The sequence below is a fragment of the Hemicordylus capensis genome, chromosome 4, assembly GCF_027244095.1.
Source record: "Hemicordylus capensis ecotype Gifberg chromosome 4, rHemCap1.1.pri, whole genome shotgun sequence".
In the NCBI taxonomy this organism is placed as follows: Eukaryota; Metazoa; Chordata; class Lepidosauria; order Squamata; family Cordylidae; genus Hemicordylus; species Hemicordylus capensis.
In genome coordinates this window covers 56,086,852-56,112,442 of record NC_069660.1, presented here as the reverse complement: position 1 = coordinate 56,112,442, position 25,591 = coordinate 56,086,852, and the positions used below count along the sequence as shown (strand labels likewise).

The following is a 25,591-nucleotide window of genomic DNA, read 5'->3' as shown; positions in this document are numbered from 1 at the left end:
AAGTAGTTTGGTCAATTTAGCCATAGAAAATGCTCTTCCTGGATTCTTACCAAGTGATTGTGTGAAAGCAAGTTAGGAGGAAAAGCTATTCAGGTTTTCCTCCTACCTTGCTTCCATGCAGTCATTTCTACCCAGGTTTTCCTCCTACCTTGTTTCCACACAACTGAAAACTGGGAGCACACACAGCTCCCAAACCTGGGTAGAACACAGTTTTTGATTGTGTGAATGACCTCCCTGAACACAAACTGTTTAGGGCTTCATAGGTGGAAATTATTTATAATTCAAAATATGCCATATGAATGTTTGAATTGTTTAAATGCACAGGAAATTACTTTTAGTGGCTTACATCCTAAATGGAGGTCCCTTTGAAATTAATACGGTAGAAGAAGTTAATAATGACCAATTTGTCCTATTAATTTCGATGAGACTCTGTTGAATAATTTAGTCAGGATATTGGCCCACTATCTGCATGCTTGTGGACGTACTGTTCTCTGTGAAAAACAAATGTTATAATTGTAATTATAAATTGTATTTATAATGCACACAAGTGTTCTCTCACAGAGATATTCCTGGATGTGAAAAGGGAGACACGTGGAAATAGCTTCCCTCTCCCCATCTACCCAGTTTGCTAGCCAAGCCCCAGCCGTGCCCACCGTTGGTTCTTACAAGGACAGAGGTCTTATTCTGCCCCCTTAAGGCTGCACAGTATGTCAGCTATTGTTTTAACTATGTGACACATTTACTTAGCCAGAGGCGTGTTATAGGATAGGTTCAGTGCATTCCTATCTTGTATATTTCTGCATTCTATTCCTATAGGCAGATGTGTGGCAGTGTATGCAAAGTATGCTTGCAGGGGATGAGAAATTGTCTTTTGTAGCAGATGATGCTATATGCTTGCAAGTACCTTGATTTTGAACACTGGTGTAAATTTAGCTCTGTCTATTTTTTATCCCCCTGCCACAAACAAAAGGAGCAGTGTTTTCAAATAGCCGAAAAGCAAACCCCAGGACCTGCCTAGATCCATTAAGAAAGATAGATCTTTCTATTGAATTCAACATTGTCCTGGAAGGACTGGTTACAGAATCTCTACTGAAAATCGCATTTATTTAGGTTGCAGAAGAGTGAGATAATATTAGTGCAGCCTCTAGATGGCAGCATAAGACTTTGAGCAGGGATGCAAATGTTTCAGGGGGAAAACAGAGGCAGAAAACTGTGCACCTTAAGCCTAATTCTTATGCTGTAGAGGTTGGTGACCCATGACAAAATGTTTGGATCAAGTAATAAATCTAAAGAGCAAAAACGAGCCTGTGTTGGAGCCAAAAAAGGTGCTCATTCAGCCTGACTCACATTATATTGTATACACCATTTTTTGCTAGCATGAATCTGGAGTGCCCCCCACCCCGCCCCACCTTCTGCCTTTGCACAACTCAAAATGGCCTTCTGGAATTGAAATGGACACCCACATGACTGGGTGATGGTGCTGCAATAGGGTGGGGAAAGTTGGCTATGTATGCCATTGCAGTCTTCCGTTTCTCTTGTGGCTCACAAAGTGGGAGGAAGATTAGAAGCCCTCTGTAGGCCAACAATGTGAAAACATAGTGGCCACATTTGCATGTAACGCAGAACTGAATGACTGTGACCTGCGCTGGGTGGCCGAGCATGACCTCCGCTTTAGAGACAGAGCGGGGAGTGGGGAAAGAAATATGTGGGATGGGAATATGTTGAATTGCGTGTTGAAATGTTTCTGCTGATGCATATTTGCATCACTATACCCTGTTTTATATTCTTACTTTCTTGTGAGTTCAGTTGCTGTTTGTGCCCTCAAGAACCTACAGATTAAAAATACTGTGTGTGTAGGGGGAAGATGCTTAACTTGCATGGGGGGGGGGCGCACTCCAAAATTATCTAAGTGCACATCTGCTACGGACGGGACCAGAGTTGGCTGGGTTTGGATGTAACGTTAAGGAAACTGCCTTCCCCCATTACATGCAAATGCAGCCTACATTTTGCCCAATGGCAGGATCTGCCTTAAAGAATCAGATAAACTGTTCTTGTTTCAAATTAATCAGAAACTATTTGCATTCAACAATAATGCTGCTAAGCTGTCACACAGATTTTGATCTACTACCAGATTTATTGAAAACCAGATTACCTAGTTAATCCAGGCAAACAATGGCTCATTTCTTTCTTTATTAGTGAGGTTTTTAACTTTCTTTCTTAAGGTAAGAAGGCTTATGAGATCACCATGTCCATGTGTGTCCCACTAATAGCTTTTTCATTTACAGTGCAATACATACCAAATTTATAGCACGTGTAGGGGGAGTCTTAGGGGACCCTTATGGGAGTATTTTTTCCCCTGTCCACCATCTTGTTTCAAAGTGGTGGCCACTCAAAATGCTTCTTTAGAACTCATGTGTTCACAGTCCTGTACAAACCAAATTCACAGCACATGGGAGGTGGTTCTTTCTGAGTGTGCTGATAGGAATATTTTTTCCACACATCTGTCATCTTGAAACAAATCAAAAACACCCCTTTAGAACTCATGTTCCCCTGCTAACTTAGCAAAAAGGCACTTTTTAAAAGTGGTGGTTATTTTTATTTAGCAGGGGGAGAGCAACTGGCCCTACCCAACCCCAGCACAGCACCCCTCCAAGGGCTGTTGCTGGTGTCTATCTTATGTTTCTTTTGTAGACTGTGAGCCCTTTGGGGACAGGGAGCCATTTTATTTATTTATATCTATGTAAACTGCTCTGGGAATTTTTGTTCAAAACCAGTATATCATATCCATCGTATTCTTATCTATATGTTTCCAGTACAAACCAAATTGACAGCATGTATCCTGATGGAGTCTTTTCATTACAATCTGCCACCTTGAGAACAATGGTGGTCATGTACATCAGGGATTCTCCATGTTGGGTCCCCAGATGTTATTGGACTTCAACTCCCATAATCCCCAGGCCATTGTACTCTCCCATGTACATTTTAAGCAACTCTCCCTTAAAACTGTATTGAGGGGGGGAAAAGTGGACAAACAAGTCCAGTTTCTAAGAATAATAACCAAATGCTATTGAACAGATTTAATTCTAAACACCCTTAAGGTGATTTTGATGCTGAAAGAAGTGGAAAGTAGACTTTATTAGTTCTACTTACAACTACTTGTTCTGCACTTCAGTAAGCTCTTGAATAAAATGCAGTGCATTCAAGCATAAATGTTTCTAGGTCTGTTTCCATGTGCTATCATTTCAACATCTGTTATTGTCTCCAGTCTCAACATCAATTCTAAATGTCCTGCTTTTTTACCATTTCTGTAGTAAAATATCATGAGAATGCCAGCAAGTTGTTTGGAAATTATGTGTGCCCCCTGCACTCGCCTCCAATCTGGTTTTCAGTGATGGCCTTTTCTATGAGCAACAGGCATTTTTCTAAGCCGTGTTTCTCAAAAATTCTATCTTCATGGAACACATTCAATATTAATTTGTCTTCTGAACAGGGTAGGGCTTATAATGCAGTGAACTGAGGCCATTGCCTTAGATGGCACACTATTAGGGGGCAGTTACTGAAAATCTACGGGAGGAGGTAGTGATGCCATGAAAGACTTAGCAGTGACTTCCCCCTTAGTGACCCTCCCCCTTAGTGAATGGGGGGAATGTGGAGCTCTTCCTACTTTCACTCTCTGAGAGTGAGTGGGAGAAAGAGAAAGAGCTGCTTCCATTGTCACCACCAACACATGCTACCCTCCCTCTGCATTCAGATGAGCTGGGGTGTGAGGATGGTACATGGGCAGTGTTTTGCGGGGCAGAGTGCTATAAGAGAACCCAGGGTGGTGTTGTGGAGCACCATATTTTATTTTATTTTATTTTATTTTATTTTATTTTATTTTATTTTTGTATACCACCCCAAACCTAAGTCTCTGGGTGGTTTACAACGACATAAAACAAAAATTAAAACAATTAAAAACCACAATTCTAGTTAAGCTTGGGTGAACAAATGCATCATTAAAGACTTTTTACAACAAACAAACAGACAAGAAGTTAAAACATTAGTTAAAATAAATGACAACAGAAAACTTAAAACAGTAGTTAAAACAAATGATATAGTAAGAGTTAAAGCACTACAGCAATTTAAATTTTAAATCAACATTTTAAAATGATGTTAAAACAATATTTAATTAAAAGCCTGGGTGAATAGGTGCGTCTTTAAAGGCTTTTAAAAAGTTGTCAGAGATGGGGAGGCTCTTATTTCAGCAGGGAGCGTGTTCCAGAGCTTTGGGGCAGCAGTGAAGAAGGCCTGTCCCCGAATAGCCACCAGACAAGCCAATGGCAACTGCAGACAGACCTCTCCTGATGATCTCAATGGATGGTGGGGTTCATAACGAAGAAGACGTTCTCTTAAATACCCAGGGCCCAAGCTGTTTAGGGATTTATAGGTTATAACCAGCACCTTGTATTTTGCCCGGAAACTTATCGGTAGCCATAGTGTAGATATTTCAATACAGGAGTAATACGGTCTCTCTGAGATGACCCACAGACCAATCTGGCTGCTGCATTCTGGACCAGCTGTAGTTTCTGGACTACACACAAGGGCAGCCCCACATAGAGCGCATTGCAGTAATCCAGTCTGGAGGTGACCAGCATATGTACCACTCTTCTGAGGTCATTTATCTCAAGAAACAGATGCAGCTGGCGTATCAGCCGAAGCTGATAGAAGGCACTTCTGGCCACTGCCTCAACCTGGGAGACCGGTTGAGGCAGGACTGTAATTGCTCAGTTCTAAGGGATCTAATGCAGGCTTCTTTAGAATAGGCTTGGATCCAGAAGCACCCCCAGACTAAGTACCTGTTCCTTCCAGGGAAGTGTGACCCCATCCAGAACAGGCAGATCAAACTCATCTCCCAAGTTTCAACCCTGCACAATGAGTAACTCCGTCTTATCTGGATTCAGTCTCAGTTTGTTATCCCTCAACCAGCCCATTACCACCTCCAGGCAGGCATTTAGGGAGGTTATGCCCTCTCCCGATGATGTTGACATGGAGAAGTAGATTTGGGTGTCATCATCATACTGATAACACCCTGCACCAAATCCCCTGATGATCTCTCCCAGTGGTTTCATGTAGATGTTAAACAACATCGGAGACAATATGGAGCCCTGAGGGACACCATACAAAAGTTCAGATTTTGAAGAACAACAGTCTACAAGGGACACCATCTGGAACCTGCCCAAGAGGTAGGAGCAGAACCATTGCAAAGCAGTGTTTCCCACTCCCAACCCCCTCAGATGCTCCAGAAGGATACTATGGTCGATAGTATTGAAAGCCGCAGAGAGGTGTGAAAGGACCAACTTCCTCTGTTAAATCCCAATCATCCATTAGGCTGACCAAGGCAGTCTGCACCCCCTAGCCTGCCCGAAAGCCAGTTTGAAATGAGTCTAAATAATCAGTTTCCTCCAAGACTGTCTGGAACTGGGAGGCCACCACCTTCTCAATCACCTTGCCCAGCCACGGAATGTTGGAAACAGGACTGTAATTGCTCAGTTCTGAGGGATCTAATGCAGGCTTCTTTAAAATAGGTCTAATAATTGCCTCCTTAAAACAAGGAGGCATCCTGCCTTCCTCGGAGATTATCTCAATGGGTGATGGGGCTCATAGTGAAGAAGACATTCTCCTTGCCTCAGGTGGTAAAATGTATTGGATAGGGATGTGCACAGAACAGAATTTGCATTCCATTCTGAGTTTTGAATAGAATGTAAATCCCAGAACACTCCATTGGAACAACTGGTTATTCCGATGGAATGGATTTAGAGCATTCCAAGTGCCATTTTGGTGGACTGTTTCCCCCTTGCTTCCTATTTTTGGCACTGGCTTCCGATTGGCTTGTGATCTCCTTGCTTCTTAGTTGGCTTGTTATAATACAAATCCTTGGATCTCTTGGTGGCTTTTGATACCATTGACCATGGTGTCCTTCTGGGTTACCTGAGGGAGGTGGGATTAGGTGGTACTGTTCTACAGTGGTTCTGTTCCTACCTCTTGGGTAGATTCCAGATGGTGTCACTTGGAGACTGTTGCTCTGCAAAGCAAGAGTTACTGTACGGAGTTCCACAAGGCTCCATATTGTCTCCAATGCTCTTTAACATCTACATGAAACTGCTGGGAGAGATCATCATGATATTTGGTGCAGGGTGTTATCAATATGCTGATAACACCCAAATCTATTTCTTCCTATCAACTTCATTAGGAAATGACATAACTTCTCTAAATGCCAGCCTGGAGACAGTAATGGGCTGGATGAGAGATAACAAAACTGAAGTTGAATCCAAATAAGATTGAGGCACTGATGGTGTGTGTGTGTGTGTGTGTGTGTGTGTGTGTGTGTGTGTGTGTGTGGCGGGGTCAAGACTAGTGTTCCCTCTAACAAGGATTCCCAGTTGTTGTTGACTAAAGCTCCCAGAATCCCCAGCTGCAATTACTTTTGCTTGTGGATTAAGGGAGTTGTAGTCAACAACATCTAGGAAACCCTGTTAGAGGGAGTACTGGATGGGGTTACACTCACCCTGAAAGATCAGGTATGTATCTTGGGAGTGCTCTTGGATCCAAAGTGCTCTGGTTTCTCAGGTTGAGGCAATGGTCAGGAACAATTTTCATAATCTTCAGCTGATACGTCAGCTTCGCCCATTTCTGGAGGTAAATGACCTTAAAATGGTAGTACATATTATTAATATTATTAATTTAACAAATTTGTATATCACCCAGTATCACAGTCTCTAGGTGGTTTACAATGAAACAAACCAAGAGATTTTAAAACAAAACATATAAGAAGTTCAAATTAAAATAACTATCCATAAAAACTGCTTAATACCTAAAAAGTATAGCCGAGAGATGTGTCTTGAGCTGTTTCCTAAAAAACCAACAGGAATGGAGCAGCTCTAATCTCAGCAGGAAGTGTGTTCCACAGCCCTGGGGCAACTACAGAGAATGCTTGCCTTTGCATTGTCACTCAGGGTAAGATAGAGCCATACAAAAGCTCTCGCTTCATAGAGCAACAGTCTCAAAGTAACACCTTTTGAAATCTGCCCAAGAGGTCTGAGTGGAACCACTGCAAAGCAGTGCCCCCTTCACCCCAGTACCTCCAGGTGATCCAGAAGGATACCATGGTTGATGGTATTGAAAGCTGCTGAGAGATTCAAAATGACCAACAGGGTCCTTTTGCTGGTGATCTCCAGGCTTGACTACTGTAATGCACCCCGTGTGGGGGTGCCTTTATACATAGTTCAGAAACTACAACTGGTACAGAATGTGCTAGCCAGGTTGGTCTCTGGGACAACACGAAGGGACCATATAACACTAGTTCTGGAAGAATTGCACAGGCTGCCAATATGTTTCTAAGTGAAATACAAAGTGCTGGTCATTACCTATAAAACCCTGAATGATTTCAGTCCAGGGTATTTAAGAGAAATCCTTCTTTGTCATGAACCCTGCCACCTATTAAAATCATCTGAGGAGGTCCAGTTATGGTTGCCACCACACTTCTGGTGGCGACTTGGGTCTGAGCCTTCTTTGTGGCTAACCCAGAGTTTGGAATGCACTCCTTGTCACAATAAGAGCTTTTCCATCTCTGATTGCTTTTTAAAAGATCCTTAAGACACACCTGTTTTCCCAGGCCTTTAATTAAAATTAATATAAAACTCTGTAACTGGGCAAAGAGGCACCTTTTACTGTGGTGATTCTCTTTATTTAGCAGGGGGAGAGTAACTGGCCCTATCTACCCCCAGCACAAGTACCTCCAGTGACTGTTGCTGGTGTCTATCTTGTGGTTTTTTTTAGAATGTGAGCCCTTTGGGGACAGGGATCCATCTTATTTATTTATTATTTCTCTGTGTAAACCGCCCTGAGCCATTTTTGGAAGGGCAGTATAGAAATCAAATTATTATTATTATTATTATTATTATTATTATTATTATTATTATTAGTTTTAATCTGTGAAACTGTTTTTATTTTATTTTGTAATTTGGACTTTGTACACTGCCTAGAGATGCATATATCAGGCAGTATATTAATATGATAAATAAATAAATAAAATTAAAATAGGTACATTCTGCATGCAAAAACAAGGATTTATTCACAAGAGCACTCTTCATAAATGACACCAGGTACATTTATTTTGTACTCAACCAGATTCTGAATACAAAATATTTCAGCTCAATTCAGCACGCATAAACGACGTAGTGCATTGGATTCCATTTGTATCACACAATAAATGTATTTTATTATCCCGAATAAATTATTTCCCCAAATAAATAAATAATGGAATATTCTGGAATGTGGTATGGTTATGACCATACTTGTATGCAGGGGTGCAGATACCGCTCTAAGCATTTGTGGAGTTTCCTCCTCATTGTACTTATCTTTCCCCATGAAAGTGTTACCTTTTCATCTTCCCTCCAAAGCATTTTTATTTTCCCCCAACTGCCAAATAGTGTTTTTTCTCCCCTGTATTAAAAAGCGATTTTCTATCGCCCAAAACATCTTTCTCCACCCTCCAAGGTGTCTTTCCTCCTCCCACCCCAAAATTTAAGTGAGGAGTTGCTCCATAAGCTTTCCCTCTGTCTGCACCTCTGCCTATGGGATCTTTGTGGGCAACCCTTCGTCTAGAAAGTCTCATGTGATTTCTAAAACAGTGAAAAACTCCCAAGACTGTGGTGATGTGGTGCACTCTAATGACTAATGTGGTGAACCTCAGCCTATGACATTTCCATTCTTCTACTAGCAGGGAGATATTCAAGATATGGAGTGTCAGTTGGGAAATGAGCACAAGGCAAAGACAATGTTTCTTTAAGATGCAAACCACAGGATCTCAGGCTCCAAGTTTAGAGAGTGACACACACAGAAGCTATAATTTTATATGGAAAAAGCGAATGAGAGTATTCAGTTTCCCAAAGAACTGGACATCCTGGTGCGGTCCATTGTGAAATATCCTATTGTGAAATATCCAATGAACAGTGTGTGTGTATTTGTATGTGACACACATACACCTTTGACTAGCAAGCACTGCCACATTCACAGCCTCCATCAACAATACCTCACTGTTTGGTAGCATCAGTATCCTTGTGGTTTTCTAGTTATTGATTTGGCTACAGCAGAGGTTCCCAACCTGTGGCACTCCAGATGTTGCTGAACTACAGTTCCCACCACCCCCGGCCACAATTTGTTGTGGCTGAGGATGATGGGAGTTGTAGTTCGGCAACATCAGGAGTAGCACAGGTTGGGAACAGTGTTCCCTCTAACAGGGATACCCAGATGTTGTTGAATACTACTCCCAGAATTCCCAGCTGCAATTACTTTTGCTTGGGGGTTATGGGAGTTGTAGTCAACATCTGGGAATCCCTGTTAGAGGGAACACTGGTTGGGAACCCTTGGACTATTGTATCAGAAATTTGGAAAATCTATTATGTTCTGCTATAGCTTCCTGTAAAGCATTTTATTTTCACAATAAGGAATAAAATGTTGATGAGATATGGGGTAGGGCAAGATAGTCCGCCTTTGTCAGTAAATAAAAGAAGTGTGTATAAAAATTAGGGCTTTGATATTGATATTTAAACAATAGCTAACTGAAGCTTCTTATAGAACAAACCGGACTTCACTCTTCATTTGAAATTCACTCAGAATCCCCTCCTCTTTCCTTCTGGGTCTTACCTGGCTTATGTGATGAACACCTTCTACTGATGGCACGCAGTTCTCACCCCACCACCACACCACACCCATAAACATAAAGGGCTTGAAACAACATAGAGAGATCATTCACACAATAGAAAACTGTTTTTGAGCTGGGTTTGGGATCTATATGCGCTCCAAATTTTTGGTTGTGTAGAAACAAAGTAAGAATGAAAGAAGTATGTATGGGTAGAAGTGGGTAGAACTTCTGGGTAGAAGCGATTATGTGGGTAGAATTCACTGGGTAGAAGTGATTGTGTGGAAGTAAGATAGGAGGCAAAGCTATCCTGGGTTTTCCTCCTACTGTGCTTCCGCACAACCAAAAATTGCGAGTACACACATCTCCCAAATCTGGGGCGAACATAGTTTTTGGTTGTGTGAATGTCCTCATTCACTTCTGCCTCCTCCTATCTGGTTGTTTGCTCCCACACAATTGAAAATTGGGAGCATGGACAACTCTCAAACTTGGATAGGACATTTCTACATTTCTTGTCCTACCCAGTTTTTGGTTGTGTGAATGACCTTTTTCATGTAAACAAGAGGTGTTTAAGTCTCAGGACCACAACTGAAGTGAGAGCAGAGATGGTTATCTCAGGATAAGAGAGCAAGTTTATAGGCCTCAAGAATGTAAGAAGAGCCCTACTGGATCAGAGCAAATACCTGTCTAGAGTGGCCAACCAGATACCTCTGGAAAGCCCAAAAGTGGGCCATGAAGGCAAACAGGCAGCCATCTCCTTCTGTTGCTTCCTAGCAACTGGTATTCAGAGGCACACAAAGATAAGTTTGCATGTTACTGCTAGCAGGAGTTGCAAGTTCTGGTAGCTCTACGATGTCTGGAGCAGCAAGCTAGCTAAGTGGTGCTTCTCCCCTGCCTTGGTTCTCAAAGGATTCTGGCAGAAAAGGGGTTAAGACTCCAAGCTGGTCTCTTTGGGGGATGAGAGCAGCCTCTTTTCTCCAAAACTGGCCATCTGGATTTAATCAAATTGAGCAAATGAAGCTGTGTTCCCTCCCCCCACTTTTACAGAGAAACTGTCAAAACATTCCAATGGGGTGAGCTAGAATCCTGTGCAGAGATCGCTGGCAAAGCACAAGACACCAGGTACAGCCATGGCTCCCCACCACACCTTGCTTCTGCTGGTTATTCTGGTCAATGCCATCGATGGGCAACAGCAACAATTAATGGAGTACATGGAGAGGAGGCTGGCTGTTTTAGAGGTGAGAACATGAGACCAGAATGGCAAAAGATACACCCTCCTCTGGGCCTGATGCATGCATGCAATGAGAGGGGAGTTTCAGCTCGCAGCTGCAGGCATTAGTGCTGCTTGCCTCAGCCATGACAATCACTTAAATGGGGGCTCATCTCAAGCTGAAGAAGTTCAAAAATGACTCTTGGGCTGCAGTTTGAGCAGAGGAGCTGAGCTAGAACACTTTGAGAGAAGGTTGGGGAGTGTTATTCTACTGAGAGTTGAAAGGCTGGAGTGGATCTTGGGAATCTTTGACTGCTCTGGGTGGGCATTGCTCTGTATGTGAAAAGCAAGGCATTCTGAAATCGTCTTGCCAGATGTTATAGTAAAGTCTGATTTCTTATTCCAGCATGTCCTGGCTCCTTAGAACATGGTAAACCCCCCTTGTTCGCCTTGCACAATGGTTCCACAGCAAACTATATACTTGCGATGTTTGCAATGAAATCTTTATCTGATAACTGTACAGTGGCTACTACAGTATGAGTATTTGTAGCCGGAGGCATTGTCTGAGAGGCTCGGATAAGACTGTTGAGATGAAGGCTCTCTGAAGTAAAAAAAAACCAAACCCAATTCTGTTGTGTTTTAAAAAAAGTTTGGAGAAAAAAATTAAGTAAGATCTGCAATGCAGATAAAAAAAAATCTTACAATGAACTGGTTTTTTTTAATATTTCAGAATTTTAAAGCAAAGCTCATGATGTTGATAGCTTGATTCCTGGTTTATTAGCCTAGAGGGTAGTTGATTATATAGCCTGTTACATTAGTATAGGCTAGTATCTGCAAGGTGACCAGACAGTGGTGGCAGGAAAAATCTTGAGTGGTGGCACAGAAGGGACAAAGTGCTTTTTTGGTTAGGCAAGCTGTGTCCCACACATGAGATTTTAAAAGCAGAACTAATAGTATCTTTCACATTAACACTCTCATCCTGAACATATTGTCACTGTTGAATTCATAAATGGGGAGGGGGCAAGTAGGGGGCAAACTACTTGTGCTTCTCCCTGGAGTCACTCTGTGATATGAGTTCTAGGTGGGTGAATTCTATGACATGTTGCTTGCTAGAGAACTGTATTCCTGCCATATCAATCCTAAGGCTACAATGTGCGGTAGCTGTGAAAAAGGCCAATTCCATGCTAGGGATCATTAGGAAGGGGATTGAAAATAAAACTGCTAATATTATAATGCCCTTATACAAAACTAAGGTGCGGCCACACCTGGAGTACTGCGTACAATTCTGGACACCATATCTAAAAAAGGACATTGTAGGACTGGAAAAGGTGCAGAAGAGGGCAACAAAGATGATCAGGGGCCTAGAGCACCTTTCTTATGAGGCAAGACTACAACACCTGGGGCTATTTAGTTTAGAAAAAAGATGGCTGTGGGGAGACATGATAGAGGTCTATAAAATCATTCATGGTGTGAAGAAAGTGGGTAGAGAGAAATTCTTCTCCCTCTCACATAACACTAGAACCAGGGGTCATCCCATGAAATTGATTGCCAGGAAATCTAGGACCAACAAACGGAAGTACTTTTTCACATAATGCATACTCAACTTGTGGAATTCTTTGCCACGAGATGTGGTGACAGCCAACAACCTGGATGCCTTTAAGAGGGATTTGGATGGAGAGGAGAGGAGAGGTCTCTCAACAGCTACTAGTTGGAGAGCTATAGGCCACCTCCAGCCTCAAAGGCAGGATGCCTCTAAGTACCAGTTGCAGGGGAGTAACAGCAGGAAAAAGGGCATGCCTTCAAGTCCTTCCTGTGGCTTTCAGTGGCATCTGGTAGGCCAATGTGCGAAACAGGATGCTGGACTAGATGGGCATTGGGCCTGTTTTTGTGTTCTTATGTTCTAACCTCCCTTCCTCTCACCAGGAGCGGATCTCTCAGTGGCATGATCAGAGCAGCCGTTACTCCAGTGAACTGAGGGACTTCAAAAATAAGGTGGTGTCAATGCTGGAAACAGTAGAAAAAGAACGGGAAACACTCCGGGCAGAGGTGGAAAACACAGCTGTGCGGGTGGACCGGCTAGAGCGTGAGGTGGACTACCTTGAAACCCAAAATCCTGCCCCACCTTGTGTGGAGGTAGATGAGAAGCTCACGGAGAATCAGGTTTCCACAGTCAAGAAGCGCAAGAATGAGAAGTATGACAAGCTGACAGGTGAGAAGAAGCCTCCACAGCAGGGATAGGCCACCTTGGCTCTCTAGCTGTTGCTGAACTACAACTCCCATCATCCCCAGCATCAATAAATTGCACCTGGGGGTGATGGGAGTTGTAGTTCAGCAACAGCTGGAGAGCCAAGGTTGTCTGCCTCTGCCTCACAGCATGCATTTCACACTAAGGCCATTCCCATGATCCTGCAAGGCAGGTGCCAACACTGTTTATTCTTAACAATTTGCCAGGCCAGGTGGCATCCACCCATGAGTTCTGAAGGAACTCAAATGTGAAATTGCTGATCTCCTAGCAAAAATATGTAACTTGTCCCTAAACCAGGCTCTCTACCAGAAGAATGGAAAGCAATTAACTTAACTCCAATTTTCATAAAGGGATCCAGGGGGATCTGGAAACTACAGGCCAGTTAGCTTAGGTTCTGTGCTGGGTAAATTGATGGAAAGCATATTTAAGGCCAAAATTGTTTAACATATAAAAGTTCAGGCCTTGCTGAAGGAGAACCCACATGGCTTCTGCAAGGGCAAGTCCTGCCTTACTGAACTTTTCGAGTTCTTTGCAGTGTCATATGGATAAAGATGATCCAATCGACACAGTACACTTGGACTTCCAAAAAGCTTTTAACAAATTTCCCCTCCAAAGGCTCTTGAGTAGGGGTGTGCAATTCGGGTTTTGGGGTGATTCAGCTTGGACCCGAGCCGAATCACCCCCGTTCTGTTTTGTGCCCGAATCTGGGTCACCCGAATCACCCTTGATTCGGTTCGGATTTGGATTTAATCCAAATCTGAATCCGAATCGATTCGGGGGGGTAAAAAGGGGCCCAGGGGCAAAATTTTGGGGTGGGGTGGTAGTGCCCAATGGGTAGAGTCTACCACCCCAATTTCAGGGGGATTGGGCAAAGTCCTGATTTTTTGTGAATTTTTAAAGTTTTAATGACTTTGGGGCAGTTCGGGGGCATAGCATGGGATCTGGGCAAAAGGAGTGGTGTGGGGTGGTAGTGCCTAATGGGTGCAGGCTACCACCCCAATTTCAGGGGGATTGGGCAAAGGGCTGATTTTTGGTAAATTTCTGAAATTTTCATGTCTTTGGGGCAGATTGGGGCATATTGGGGCAGAAAGTGGGGCCTGGGGCAGAATAGTGGGGTGGGGTGGTAGTGCCTAATGGGTGCAGGCTACCACCCCAATTTCAGGGGGTTTGGACAAAGGGGTGATTTTTTGAGAATTTTTGAAGTTTTGGTGACTTTGGGGCAGTTTGGGGGCAGAAAGTGGATATGCCCCAAAATAGTGGGGTGGAGTGGTAGTGCCTAATGGGTGGAGGCTACCACACCAATTTCAGGGGGATTGGGCAGAGGGCTGATTTTTTGAGAATTTTTGAAGTTTGGGTGTCTTTGGGGCAGATTGGGGGCAGAAAGTGGATCTGCCCCAAAGGAGTGGGGTGGGCTGGTAGATAGTGCCTAATGGGTGGAGGCTACCACCCATCCCCAATTTAAGAGTGATTGGGCAGAGGGGGGGATTTTGGTGAATTTATTTTTATGAGGTTTGTCTTCATAAGGTGAAGTGTGCTAAATTGATTACTTCCTCATATTATTCATAGTAAAGGAAAGTGTGAAAAAGTGAAAGTGGGGTCATGAGAGTTGTTTAATTGAAAAAAATCTCATTTGCTATGATAGAATGAGAATTCACACCTCAGAAAAAACTTCAGGGTCCAACCTGTTTGCATATGAATGGGAGACTAGAAGTGTGAGCACTGTAAGGTATTCCCCTCAGGGGATGGAGCCGCTCTGGGAAGAGCAGAAGGTTTCAAGTTCCCTCCCTGGCATCTCCAAATTAGGGCTGAGAGAGATTCCTGCCTGCAACCTTGGAGAAGCTGCAGCCAGTCTGTGAAGACAATACTGAGTGAGAGAGACCAATGGTCTGACTCAGTATATGGCAGCTTCCTATGTTCCTAAGGGTAGGAATAAATAGACAGTTTTTGCAATGGAGGGAAATAAGAAGTGGCATCTCCCAGGGATTTTACTGGGACCAGTCCTTTTTAACTTGTGCATAAATGGTCTAGAAGTTGGCGTAAGCAGGAAAGCGGCCCCATTTGCAGATGATAATAAACTATTTAGGGTAGTGAAATCCAAAACAGATTGTTATTAGCTGCAAAAGGATCTTTCCAAACTGGGTGAGTGGACAACAAAATGACAAACATGGTTCAATGCAAGCAAGAGTACAGCGTTGTATATTAGAGCACCCCCACCCCCATATACACTGATGAGGTCTGAGCTGTTGGTGACTGACCAGGAGAGAGATCTTGGGGTCGTGGTGGACAGCTCATTGAAAATGTCCACTCAATGTGCAGCAACTGTGAAAAAGGCCAATTCCATGCTAGGGATCATTAGGAAGGGGATTGAAAATAAAACTGCTAATATTATAATGCACTTATAGAAATCCATGCTGCAACCACATTTCGAGTAGTGCATACAGTTCTGGTCACCATATCTTAAGAAGGACATTGTAGAACTGGAAAAGGTGCAGAAGAGGGCAACCAAGATCAAGAGCATGGAGCACCTTTCTTCTGAGGCAAGGCTATAGCATCTGGGGCTTTTTAGTTTGGAAGAGGTGACTATGGGGAGACATGATAGAGGAGTATAAAATTATGCATGAAATAGAGAGTGCGGACAGAGATAAAATGTTCTACCCTCTCTAACCCTCTCTCACAACATTAGAACCAGGGGTCATCCCATAAAACTGAAGGCCGGGAAATTTAGGACCAAGAAAAGGAAGTACTTTATTACTGTATTACACAGTGCATAATTAATCTATGGAATTCTCTGCCACGGGATGTGGTGATGGCTTGGATGGCTTTAAAAGGGGCTTCGACAAATAGAGGACAGGTCTATCAATGGCTACTAGTCTTGTGGCTATAGAACATCTCCAGTCTCAGAGGCAAGATGTCTCTAAATACCAGTTACAGGGGAGCAACACAAGAGAGAGGGCATGCCCTCACCTCTTGCTGCAGGCTTCTCAGAGGCATCTGTTAGGCCACTGTGTGAAACAGGATGCTGGAATGGATGGGCCTTGGGCCTGATCCAATGGGCTGTTCTTGTGTTCTGAGGCCCCAGAAGCGTATCTATGGAAAATAGCGCCCAGGGCAATCAGTTAATTAAAACCTCTCTCCCCAGCCAGTTTTCTTGAGTTCAGACACTTGCACAAATTAAAACTGCTTGGAACTGTCTCCCCTTTTGAGCTAAATTCCCCACATTCGCCCAAACTGGGGGTGTTGACCAATCATTCCTAAGGCAGTTCAATCAACAGTACAGGCTGACAAAGGATGAAGAACTGCATTGTGTAGCGCACACATGTACTCAATAAACACAGTACCACAGTTCCAGACTAAACAAGAAGTGCCATTCTATTCCTTTTGGACAGAGAGATATTTGAGAAATATTTTTTTAAAAAACAAAAAGCTCAGAAGCCATAAAGTGCTGAATAAAACTTCTGATAGTCATACACAGGGATTTTGATGCTTGTTGGCTTTCCTGAAGATTTACAGAAGCAACTTAGATACATGGGAAGCTGCTTCATACTGAGTCAGACACTCCATCTAGCTTGGCATTGTTTACTCTGACGGGCAGCAGCTCTCACTGACTTATATTAAAATTTTAAAAAATGTTTCTACCTGTAGCCCGTTCGGGGGGCTTCCCAAAGGAAGTGGGTGTGTGGGTGTGTCTGCAAAGGTTCCCTCTCCCCCTTCCGGCCTCTTAATTTACCACCACAGCCCGTCCCAGGCTGATTTTCAGGCCCGTTTAGGCCTGCAAAGATTGGCCAGAGGCCATTTTGAAGGAAGCCACACATGCTCAAATGGCCTCTGCAAGACCTATGGCCTCGCAGGGACCATTTGAGCATGTGAGACAGCCATTATTTTTAATTTAATTTTTTTTTAAAAAAAATGGCCGCTGAAAATAAAATGGCCACCACACATGCTCAAATGCTCCCTGCGAGGCCTGAGCATGCATGGTAACCTCCAAAATGGCCACCATGCCAATGTTTACAGGCCCAAACGGGCCCGAAAATCAGCCTGGGATGGGCTGTGGTGGTAAATTAAGAGGTCGGCGGACAAGGGGGAACGTTTTCAGACCCCCCCGGCAGCCTTTAGGAACCCCCCCGAAGGGGCTACCAGTAAACAATTTTTTTTAAAAAATTCATGAACTGGAGAGGGAGTGAGAAGCAGCATGGCACTGGCGCCCCCCTTCAAGTGGCACTCAGGGCATGTGCCCTGGCTACTCTACCCTAGATATGCCTCTGTGAGGCCCACAACATGAGCTATACATGCTATATCTGTTCTCAGTAGGACCTACATGTATGTATGCTAAGCTGTGAGGAAATAGCCTTGCTTTTAGGGTGGGGATCTGTGTATCATTTTATACACAGTCTATAGCTAGATTGGGGGAGCTAGAACTTCATTCCTTGCTCTGATAGCCTTGTCTATGAATTGACAAGGCTATCAACAATGGCAATAAGAAATTTCCAAGGGTCATTCACAGTTCTGCACGAGAGGGAGAAGGGCCACAGCTCCATTGACCTCCCTGCTCAATTTAACAAATGTTCACAAAATGGTGAAGTATTGCTGCTGTGGGAAGGAGGATAGCACTGACATTTATTACTTTTTAAACAGATGAACACTCTCATCTTGAATAAGCATTGTGAGGAAGCGTGTAACCTTCACAGAACTTTTAAAAATAAACAACAAACATTAAAAGCTGATAAAATGGTACAGTCAGGGGGTGAGAAGGTGCAAGGCTAAGTTATTGCTAAGTTATTTCACAGGTGCTATTCAGATAAAGGATTCTGACAGTTACACAACCATATTCTGCATAGAATCTCAGTAGCAATGGATGAGCTATTGGTGGTGGTGGGGCTAATGTTTCATCAGAATGCTGGGATGACACACTATCCCTGCAATAGAAGGGAGGATTGCTTGCAAGTAAGATTGTATATTTATTGTGCCGTGGATTTATGGCACAAGAAATCGCTCCATGAAAGGGATCAGCCTGCCTCAGCAGCAAGGTAGTAACAGGTGCTACAGTCCTGTTCAGTTAGGCTATGCACTGGCTTCAGTGAGATTTATTTATTTATTTAACATATTTTTATACTGCCCAAAACCTGCGTCTCTGGGCGGTTTGCAATTAAAATCATATAAAACATTAAAATGATTAAAATCATTTAAACATTAAAATCCATTAACGTGAAAATCATTTAAAACCAACCATAAAAGTATTTAAAACTATAAATCTAATTAAAAGCCTGGGAGAATAAATGTGTCTTCAGTGCCTTTTTGAAAGTTGCCAGAGATGGAGAGACTCTTATTTCAACAGGGAGCGCATTTCAAAGTCCATGGGCAGCAGTGGAGAAGGCCGGTCTCCGAGTAGCCACCAAACGAGTTGGCGACAGCCACAGATGAACCTCTCCAGATGATCTTAACAGGTGGTGGGACTCATGGGACATTCTCTTAAATTTAGGCAGCTTGCCTGCAGGTTGTGGTCACAGTGACCTACATCCAGACTAGTTTTGAGCTAGTACAGTGCTGTTGTACTAGGACTAACAATAGGAACATAAGAAACTTATACTGAATCAACACCATTGATCCATCTAGCCCAGAACTGTCTACACCAACTGGTGGCAGCTCTCCAAGGTTTCAGTCTCTCCTAGCCCTATCTGGAGATGCCAGGGAGTGAAGCTGTGGCTTTCTGCATGCAAACATGCAGATGCTCTTCCACTGAGCTACGGCCCCATCCCCTGAGGAAAATATCTTACAGCAGTGGTTCCCAACCTGTGGTCCTCCACGTGATGTGGAAGTACAACTCCCATCACCCCCAGGTTTATTGTGATTTATTGTGGCTGGGGATGATGGAAGTTGTAGTTCAGCAACATTTGGAGGACTGCAGGTTGGGAATCACTGCCTTACAGTGTTCACATGTAATCACCCATCCAAATGCAAACCACGGTGGACCCTGCTTAGTAAAGGGGGCTATTCATGCTCACTAGCACAAGCCCAGCACTCCTCCTCTAAGGAGAGCTGGTAGTAGCACAAGTAGAGCAATGATGAAGGAAGTAGTTGCACAAATAAAGGAAGCCTGTTCCAGACTAGTTATTGCACTAGCCGAAGATGTTGACATCTTCCACATCGCATTGTACAATTAATATTACAGAGCACTGCAATTTTGTGCACCTCTGCATATGCCTTAACTGCTGCAGAGGAGTTACAGGAAGCAACTTTAACTGAGAAACAAGGGTTTGATATTCATTACTAATTAAACAACGAACAGTCTCTTATTCAGAGAGAGGGAGAGCCTCTCAGTTTGAAATTCAAGTTAGGAATTAACTTGGAGCAGACAAACAACTTGTTGAAATGTTTCTGCTAATGCATATTTAATAAATAAATATTTAATAAACAAATGAATGAATGAATGAATAAATAATAAAATAATATTTGCATAAATATACCTGTTTTATATTCTTACATTCTTGTGAGTTCAGTTGCTGTTTGTGCCCTCAAGAACCCATATGTTAAAAATACTGCGTGTGTCATGGTGTGTGTGTGGGGTGGGTGGGCGGAGTCTCCAAAGGCCTTTAGGTCCAGGCTTCAAAATTTCCTAGCTGCACTTCCAGCTAGCATAGCACTAGTTTGGATGTCAGCCAGTGTCTTAGAAACAGCTCAGGCTTAATAGGTTGTTTTTATAGGGGGGGAAATGGCAGTTCAGTCCCTAAATAGCAGAGCAAAATCAGTTTGGTGAGAAAGCAGCAAAGCAAGAGGTCTTGAGACAGGTCTCTAGTATTGAAGAACTACAAGGATTTATTTAAAGAAAAGGTTACAAACAAATGTGAAAGAGCCTGCAGCCAGGGGTGTAGCTATAACTGAGAAGATTGGTTCAAAGAACCTGGGGCCCCCAGCTCCACCCCTCCCTATTTTCATCATTATCTCCTTCACTCCAAGGGGCCGTGGGAGAGAGGGGCAAACACGGAGCCCTTCTCCCCTAGCTGTGCCCCTGCCTGCAGCTTATTTCAGCTGTAGCTCATGGCTGAAGAGAGAGAGAGACCTAAACAAACAACCATCTCTGGAGAGACAAAATTGAGACTGACACTGGAAGAACAAAGAGGGGAGGAGTCCAGCACTTTTATTCATGACCCTAACCCCCACCCCCAGTGGTCAGTATGAGACATTGCATCTGAGAGCTGATGCTGCCAGGGTCCTAGCTCCAACAGTTTTGTTAGTTATACCATCTCTCTGTAGATTCAGCTTCTCTATGATAGGCCTTTCCATGAGGTAGTGATCTTGGGCCACACTTATATTTCTTCTTCTCTTACTGTCACAGATTCCATTGTTATGTCCTTGGCCAAATCACATCACTGTGTATCCCATGATCTCTGTTTCTTTGTTTATCATATTTTTGTACCACCTGATGTGCATCCCTAGGCGGTGTGCATAAGTTAAAATACAAATATAAAAACAGGATAAAATCATTAAAACAATGTTATGATATAAAACCAATTAGAATTAATTAAAAGCATGAGAAAAGAGTTGCGTCTTAAGGGTAACCAACAAGTTTATAACCTTTGCAGTGGAAACAAGCAGCATTTGTGTTGGGCCAGTAGTCCAGCCCCCTGTCTTTAATGGCGGCCGGCCAGGTTTCCTGCAAAGATCATAAGCATAGCAAGATAGCAGAAGCATCCTCAGTTTGTCTAACAATCAGAAGTATCTGGCCTCTTACAGGGACTGTATTTAGCTGTTGTTGACCTATCCTCCATGAAATGTGAATTCAATTTGTCAGGGAAGAAGAAAAGGGCCCGTCTTTCTTTGCTTCTCCTCTGTTCTACTTAAAACCATGCACAGCTGTGTGTAATGTGATGTACCCCATTCTCACTACAGTCTTCCCCTGAAGTATAATTCTCCAGGAGAACTTGGCAGGAAGGCCACTCTACAACTCTTCAGTGTCCTTTGCAATGGGCAATGGAAACTGTGTGTTGTGTTGCTGAACCAATAGCTGAGATAAGGGACTTGGACGAAATAGATATTAATAAAAGCTTTATTACGAATCCAGTTGCCAGAACTAAGCTGCACTTTGTAGTAGATAAATCAAAGCCAAGAGAGAAACAATACAGCTTGCCAGAAATAAATTGGGAACAGCTTGTTGTGTGGTATTGAAAGGCCAACTCTTGTTTAGGCATTACTAGGCTTGTTTGCAGATCTTGTTCAGGCTGGTTTTTTAAAGCAAGTTTGAGCCTGGTTATTCAGCAGTGATCAGTGATTTTGGTGGCCTTATATGTGTCCTTCAGAATCAAGTGGCTTCCCCCTGCCAAAGAATACAGTACCATTGGGTGCTAGATGGAAGTCAAAATTTGAGAGAAATCCGAGGCAGATTATCTTGGGTTCCCTTTAATGAGGGAGCAGTCTGAAGAAAACAGAAAAGAATTAAGGCTGGGGTGGGGGTGGGGGGTGGGAATCTCCCAAATGTGATTTTTGGTGGGTATGTGTGTCTGAATATTAATAACATGAATGCACATTTCTCCACCACTTTAGGAATTGAAATTTGCTAACAAGGTAAGGACATAAGGATTACCTTAGAGACAGATATTTGGTTTGATCTGACAATTTTTCAACCAGTTGCCTAAAGAAAACTCACAGAGCATGGATGGTGTTAGGCTATTCCTTGCTACTTCTGAACATCATAACATGGGAGCTTCATTCTTAATGGCTAAAAACTCTATTCTCTTTCACCTTGAGAGAGTTCCATACACTGGTCTTCCATAATGGACAACAGTGTCAGGAAAAATAAAACCAAACCTATAAGTAGCTGTATCTAATTGGAGACCCAGCACAGCTGGCTGTGGAAAGGGACACAGTCTTGTATAATAATTTGAGACAATGGTTGACATCCTGATTAATGCTGCATGCTTCCTCCAAACACCAGTGTGCATGTAGCAGTAGCCTCCATGCTAGTCCCTGTGCTTCCAAAGTGTGGGCTCTGTTGGAGAATCAGGGCTGTTTTTCTGCTTTAACAAAGTGCTTATGGAACATAGGCAAAGCTCCAACATAATGCACTTTTGCATAAGAGCACCCACACTTTGGTAGTACATGGGAACCAGTGTGGGCACTACCATTGCATGCACTCTGGTATCTGGAGCATGCATGCAACATTAATCAGGATGTCAGCCAGTGTTGAGAGTTCTGGAGTAGAATCGAACCAGTGTTCCCTGTACCAGGAATTCCCAGATGTTGACTACAATCCCCAGCATCCTCAGCTGCAGTGGCCATTGGCTGGGGATTATGGGAGTTTTAGTCAACCACACCTGGGAATCCCTGTTACAGGGAACACTGAATAGGACCATTTCTGCCCTCCCTGCCAAAAAGAAATAATTGGACAGAGAGTATACATTTTTAATGAAAAATTTAAACCTTCTTAAAATATATGCTTATATATACTTAAGACATAGCAGAAATACATATAAAAAGAAATGAAAAGGGTTGAAAGGGAGCATTATGCATTGTAGAATTATATAAAAACAGTACCATTTAGAGGATAGAGAAATGTCTATGCAATACAGAGAAAAACAGTGCAAGGGAATATGGGATATTGGTACCACCTTTTTCACAGCATAGGTGCAAACAGAGGTAAAGGAACATGGTTTAATCCTCACTGAAGTAGTCATGTAGACAGTACATAAGTGAAACACTTCATAGCTGAAGTTAATGTAGGAATAAACTCCAGCTCTTTGAAAAGGTAGATGTGAATATGTTCATGTTAAGTATTTCGTGAGAGCCTCAGAAATCTGGTGGGGGGTGTCTGAACAAGGCAGACATTCTGGAATTTACTCACATGACTGTCTATTGTGTTGTGCAGAGCTGTGCAAGAGACCAAAGTTTCTAATAAATTGTTTGACTCTCCTTTCTAGATTGTAGTGACACTGTATCCCAAGTGAAAGCTATGAAGATTCTAAAGCGATTTGGTAGCACTGCTGGACTCTGGACGAAAGACCCACTGGGGAATTCAGAGAAGATCTATGTATTTGATGGCACCAGCAATGATACAGTGTATGTCTTTCCGAGGATGAGGGAGTTCACGCTCTTCTCTGCTACCCGAAAGGCTGCACGGATCAGGCTACCCTATCCGTGGGTTGGCACTGGCCACTTAGTGTATGGGGGCCATCTTTATTATATACGGCGACATGGCACCTTCCAGGTCATCAAATTCAGCTTGGCCAACAAAACTATTGTTGATAGCTCTGTCTTCCCGGCTGAGGAGCAGATCCCAGTCTTTGGTCTGGCATCCTACAACTACATCGACCTGGTAGCAGACGAGGAGGGGATCTGGGCTATTTATGCCACACAAGAGAATGAGAGGAACATTGCACTGGCCAAACTGGACCCTGCATCACTAGACATTGAGCAAATGTGGGACACACCATGCCCCAGGGAGAATGCAGAGAGTGCCTTTGTTATCTGTGGAGCCCTCTACGTGGTGTACAATACCCGGCTGCCCAGCCGATCTCGTATCCAGTGTGTCTTTGATGTTAGTGGCTCCATGGCACCTGAAGATGCTGCTCTGGTCTACTTCCCCAAGCGGTATGGCTCTCACTCCAGCATGAAATACAACCCCAAAGAGAGGCAGATCTATGCTTGGGATGATGGCTATCAACTCATCTACCGCATGGAGATGAAGAAGAAGACTGAGGTCTGAGAAACACCAGGGGCTCTGGTGAAAAGAGCATTAAGAATATATTCTAATGCATCAGGATAGGACTTTTCCATCTAATAATGCCAAGTGGCACATGGGATGTTCAGCTTCTGAGAAAACCAGTAGCCACAACAAATACTGAGAAGATATTTTTTTAAAAGGCATGACTTTCTGCTGCATAAAATGTCTTCAGCAGAAACAAAATTCCCTGCATTTGTATTGGGACTGAATGTGTGTGTGTTTCAGCTCAATTAGTTATTTCTGATTTTTTTCATTTAAAAAAAGAATATATTTTTCATTTTAAAAAAAGAATATATTGGATATATATTCCATTGAAACATCTGAAGAGCATTTTTACCAGTTCTAGTCCCTCTAGGCATGCATCTCCAAATTTTCATGGTGCCCTATCGCTTAGGAATAAAATTGGCATCTCCCAGCCAGAGCAGCCTTTTCATAGATTTCCCCATCTTCAGAAAGAGAACACAGCAGCATTTTAAATTGACTGCCTGTGTCGATGCCTGGGCAGGCACTCATGACTCCCAGGCCAAGCAACTAGAATTTTCAATGCTATTAAAAAAAACAAAACACAAAATTCTGACAGGTTTTGGTTAACTTAACAAGAGTGTAAAACATATTTTTCTTGGTTTTCCTGCCCTCAGATGCTATAATTGGACAATCCAGGTGGCAGTTTCCTGCTTGTTTGTTGTACCTTATTTCTATTATTATATTTATGTGTCTTCTCTATTCATCAGAATATGTCTGCTCCCTCCCCCCCCCCTGCATACTTCCCTGAATATACCAAAAGGAGCTGGTGTGGTTCATTCCTCATCCAGAAACCTGTCCCTGATGTGTGATACTTTTCTACATTTTTTTTTTTGCGGGGGGTGGGGGTGGGGCGGCACGAAAGTTAGTTTCTCATTGGAGAGCTAACTTTCCTGCAACTAGTCTAGTAGTATCTTAGAATCCTGCTCATTACAGTTATTGGGACAGACTTGTTTTTGCAGTCCGACAAGGAGTCTTCATTATAGGTTCTTGAACTTCCAGATTCTATATTTAACTATTGGCCCAATCTTTCTTATTCTGAAATCTAGTGAAAATGACTGCATTTTGAGTCTTTGGAACCTTCAAACTTTGAGTAGCCCTTCTTCTACATGTATATTATAGCCACATGCTCAATTACTAGTCCTTTTGGTCCTAACTCACATCTTTATGTCCATCCCATCTGCGGTTCCATTCCATCAGTGGCGCACCTAAGTCATTTTGGAGCCTGGACCTGAAGGGCTTTGGAGACCCCTCCCCCCACTGTGAGGCCCCACCATTGCGAGGGGGGAGGTGGCACCCCATGCAACACTAGAGACTGTGGTGATACATACCAGCCCCCACTTCTCCTCCTCCCTGACCTGGGGATTTGCCAGGCATGCCGGGCTGTGCTGCTGCTCCACAGCTTTGCACAAGGCAACCAGAATAATAAAAGACCCCTCCCCTGGCAAAACTCCCCCACACCCTCAGTGCAGGAGGACACTCCCAATATTCCTTCATCCCCTTGCCTGGGCTTCAGTGCAGTCCCTCCATGGTTACTGGCTAGCATCCATGCACCGTTGGTGGGTTTTTCTCCCTCCTCCTTTGCTTCAAAGGAAAAGAGATTCTAAATCTGCTTGGAAAGGAAGCAAAGCCCTCCCCGCAACAGCCCAGCCCTTCAGGATCATCTGGATAACATTCTTCATTTGCCCTTCTTTAGGGCTCAGCTCTGCATATGCCATAGTTGGG

General features: G+C 43.3%; 1 protein-coding gene across 1 annotated transcript; it reads left to right on the top strand.

The window, feature by feature from the left end:
* The first annotated feature begins 10,738 nt into the window (after positions 1-10,738).
* OLFML3 (olfactomedin like 3) lies at positions 10,739-24,665 on the top strand. The gene is made up of 3 exons (XM_053242541.1): positions 10,739-10,917; positions 12,813-13,098; positions 23,043-24,665. The coding sequence occupies exons 1-3, from the start codon at positions 10,810-10,812 to the stop codon at positions 23,825-23,827; spliced, it is 1,179 nt and encodes a 392-aa protein (XP_053098516.1). The 5' UTR covers positions 10,739-10,809; the 3' UTR covers positions 23,828-24,665.
* The last annotated feature ends 926 nt before the right edge of the window (positions 24,666-25,591 follow it).

Bases quoted from the DNA above. Each gene is read 5' to 3' on its own strand.
- OLFML3 (XM_053242541.1), top strand. From the start codon at position 10,810: ATGGCTCCCCACCACACCTTGCTTCTGCTGGTTATTCTGGTCAATGCC. The intron at 10,918-12,812 runs GTGAGAACATGA...TCCTCTCACCAG, and splicing joins GGAGGCTGGCTGTTTTAGAG to GAGCGGATCTCTCAGTGGCA. The intron at 13,099-23,042 runs GTGAGAAGAAGC...TCTCCTTTCTAG, and splicing joins GAAGTATGACAAGCTGACAG to ATTGTAGTGACACTGTATCC.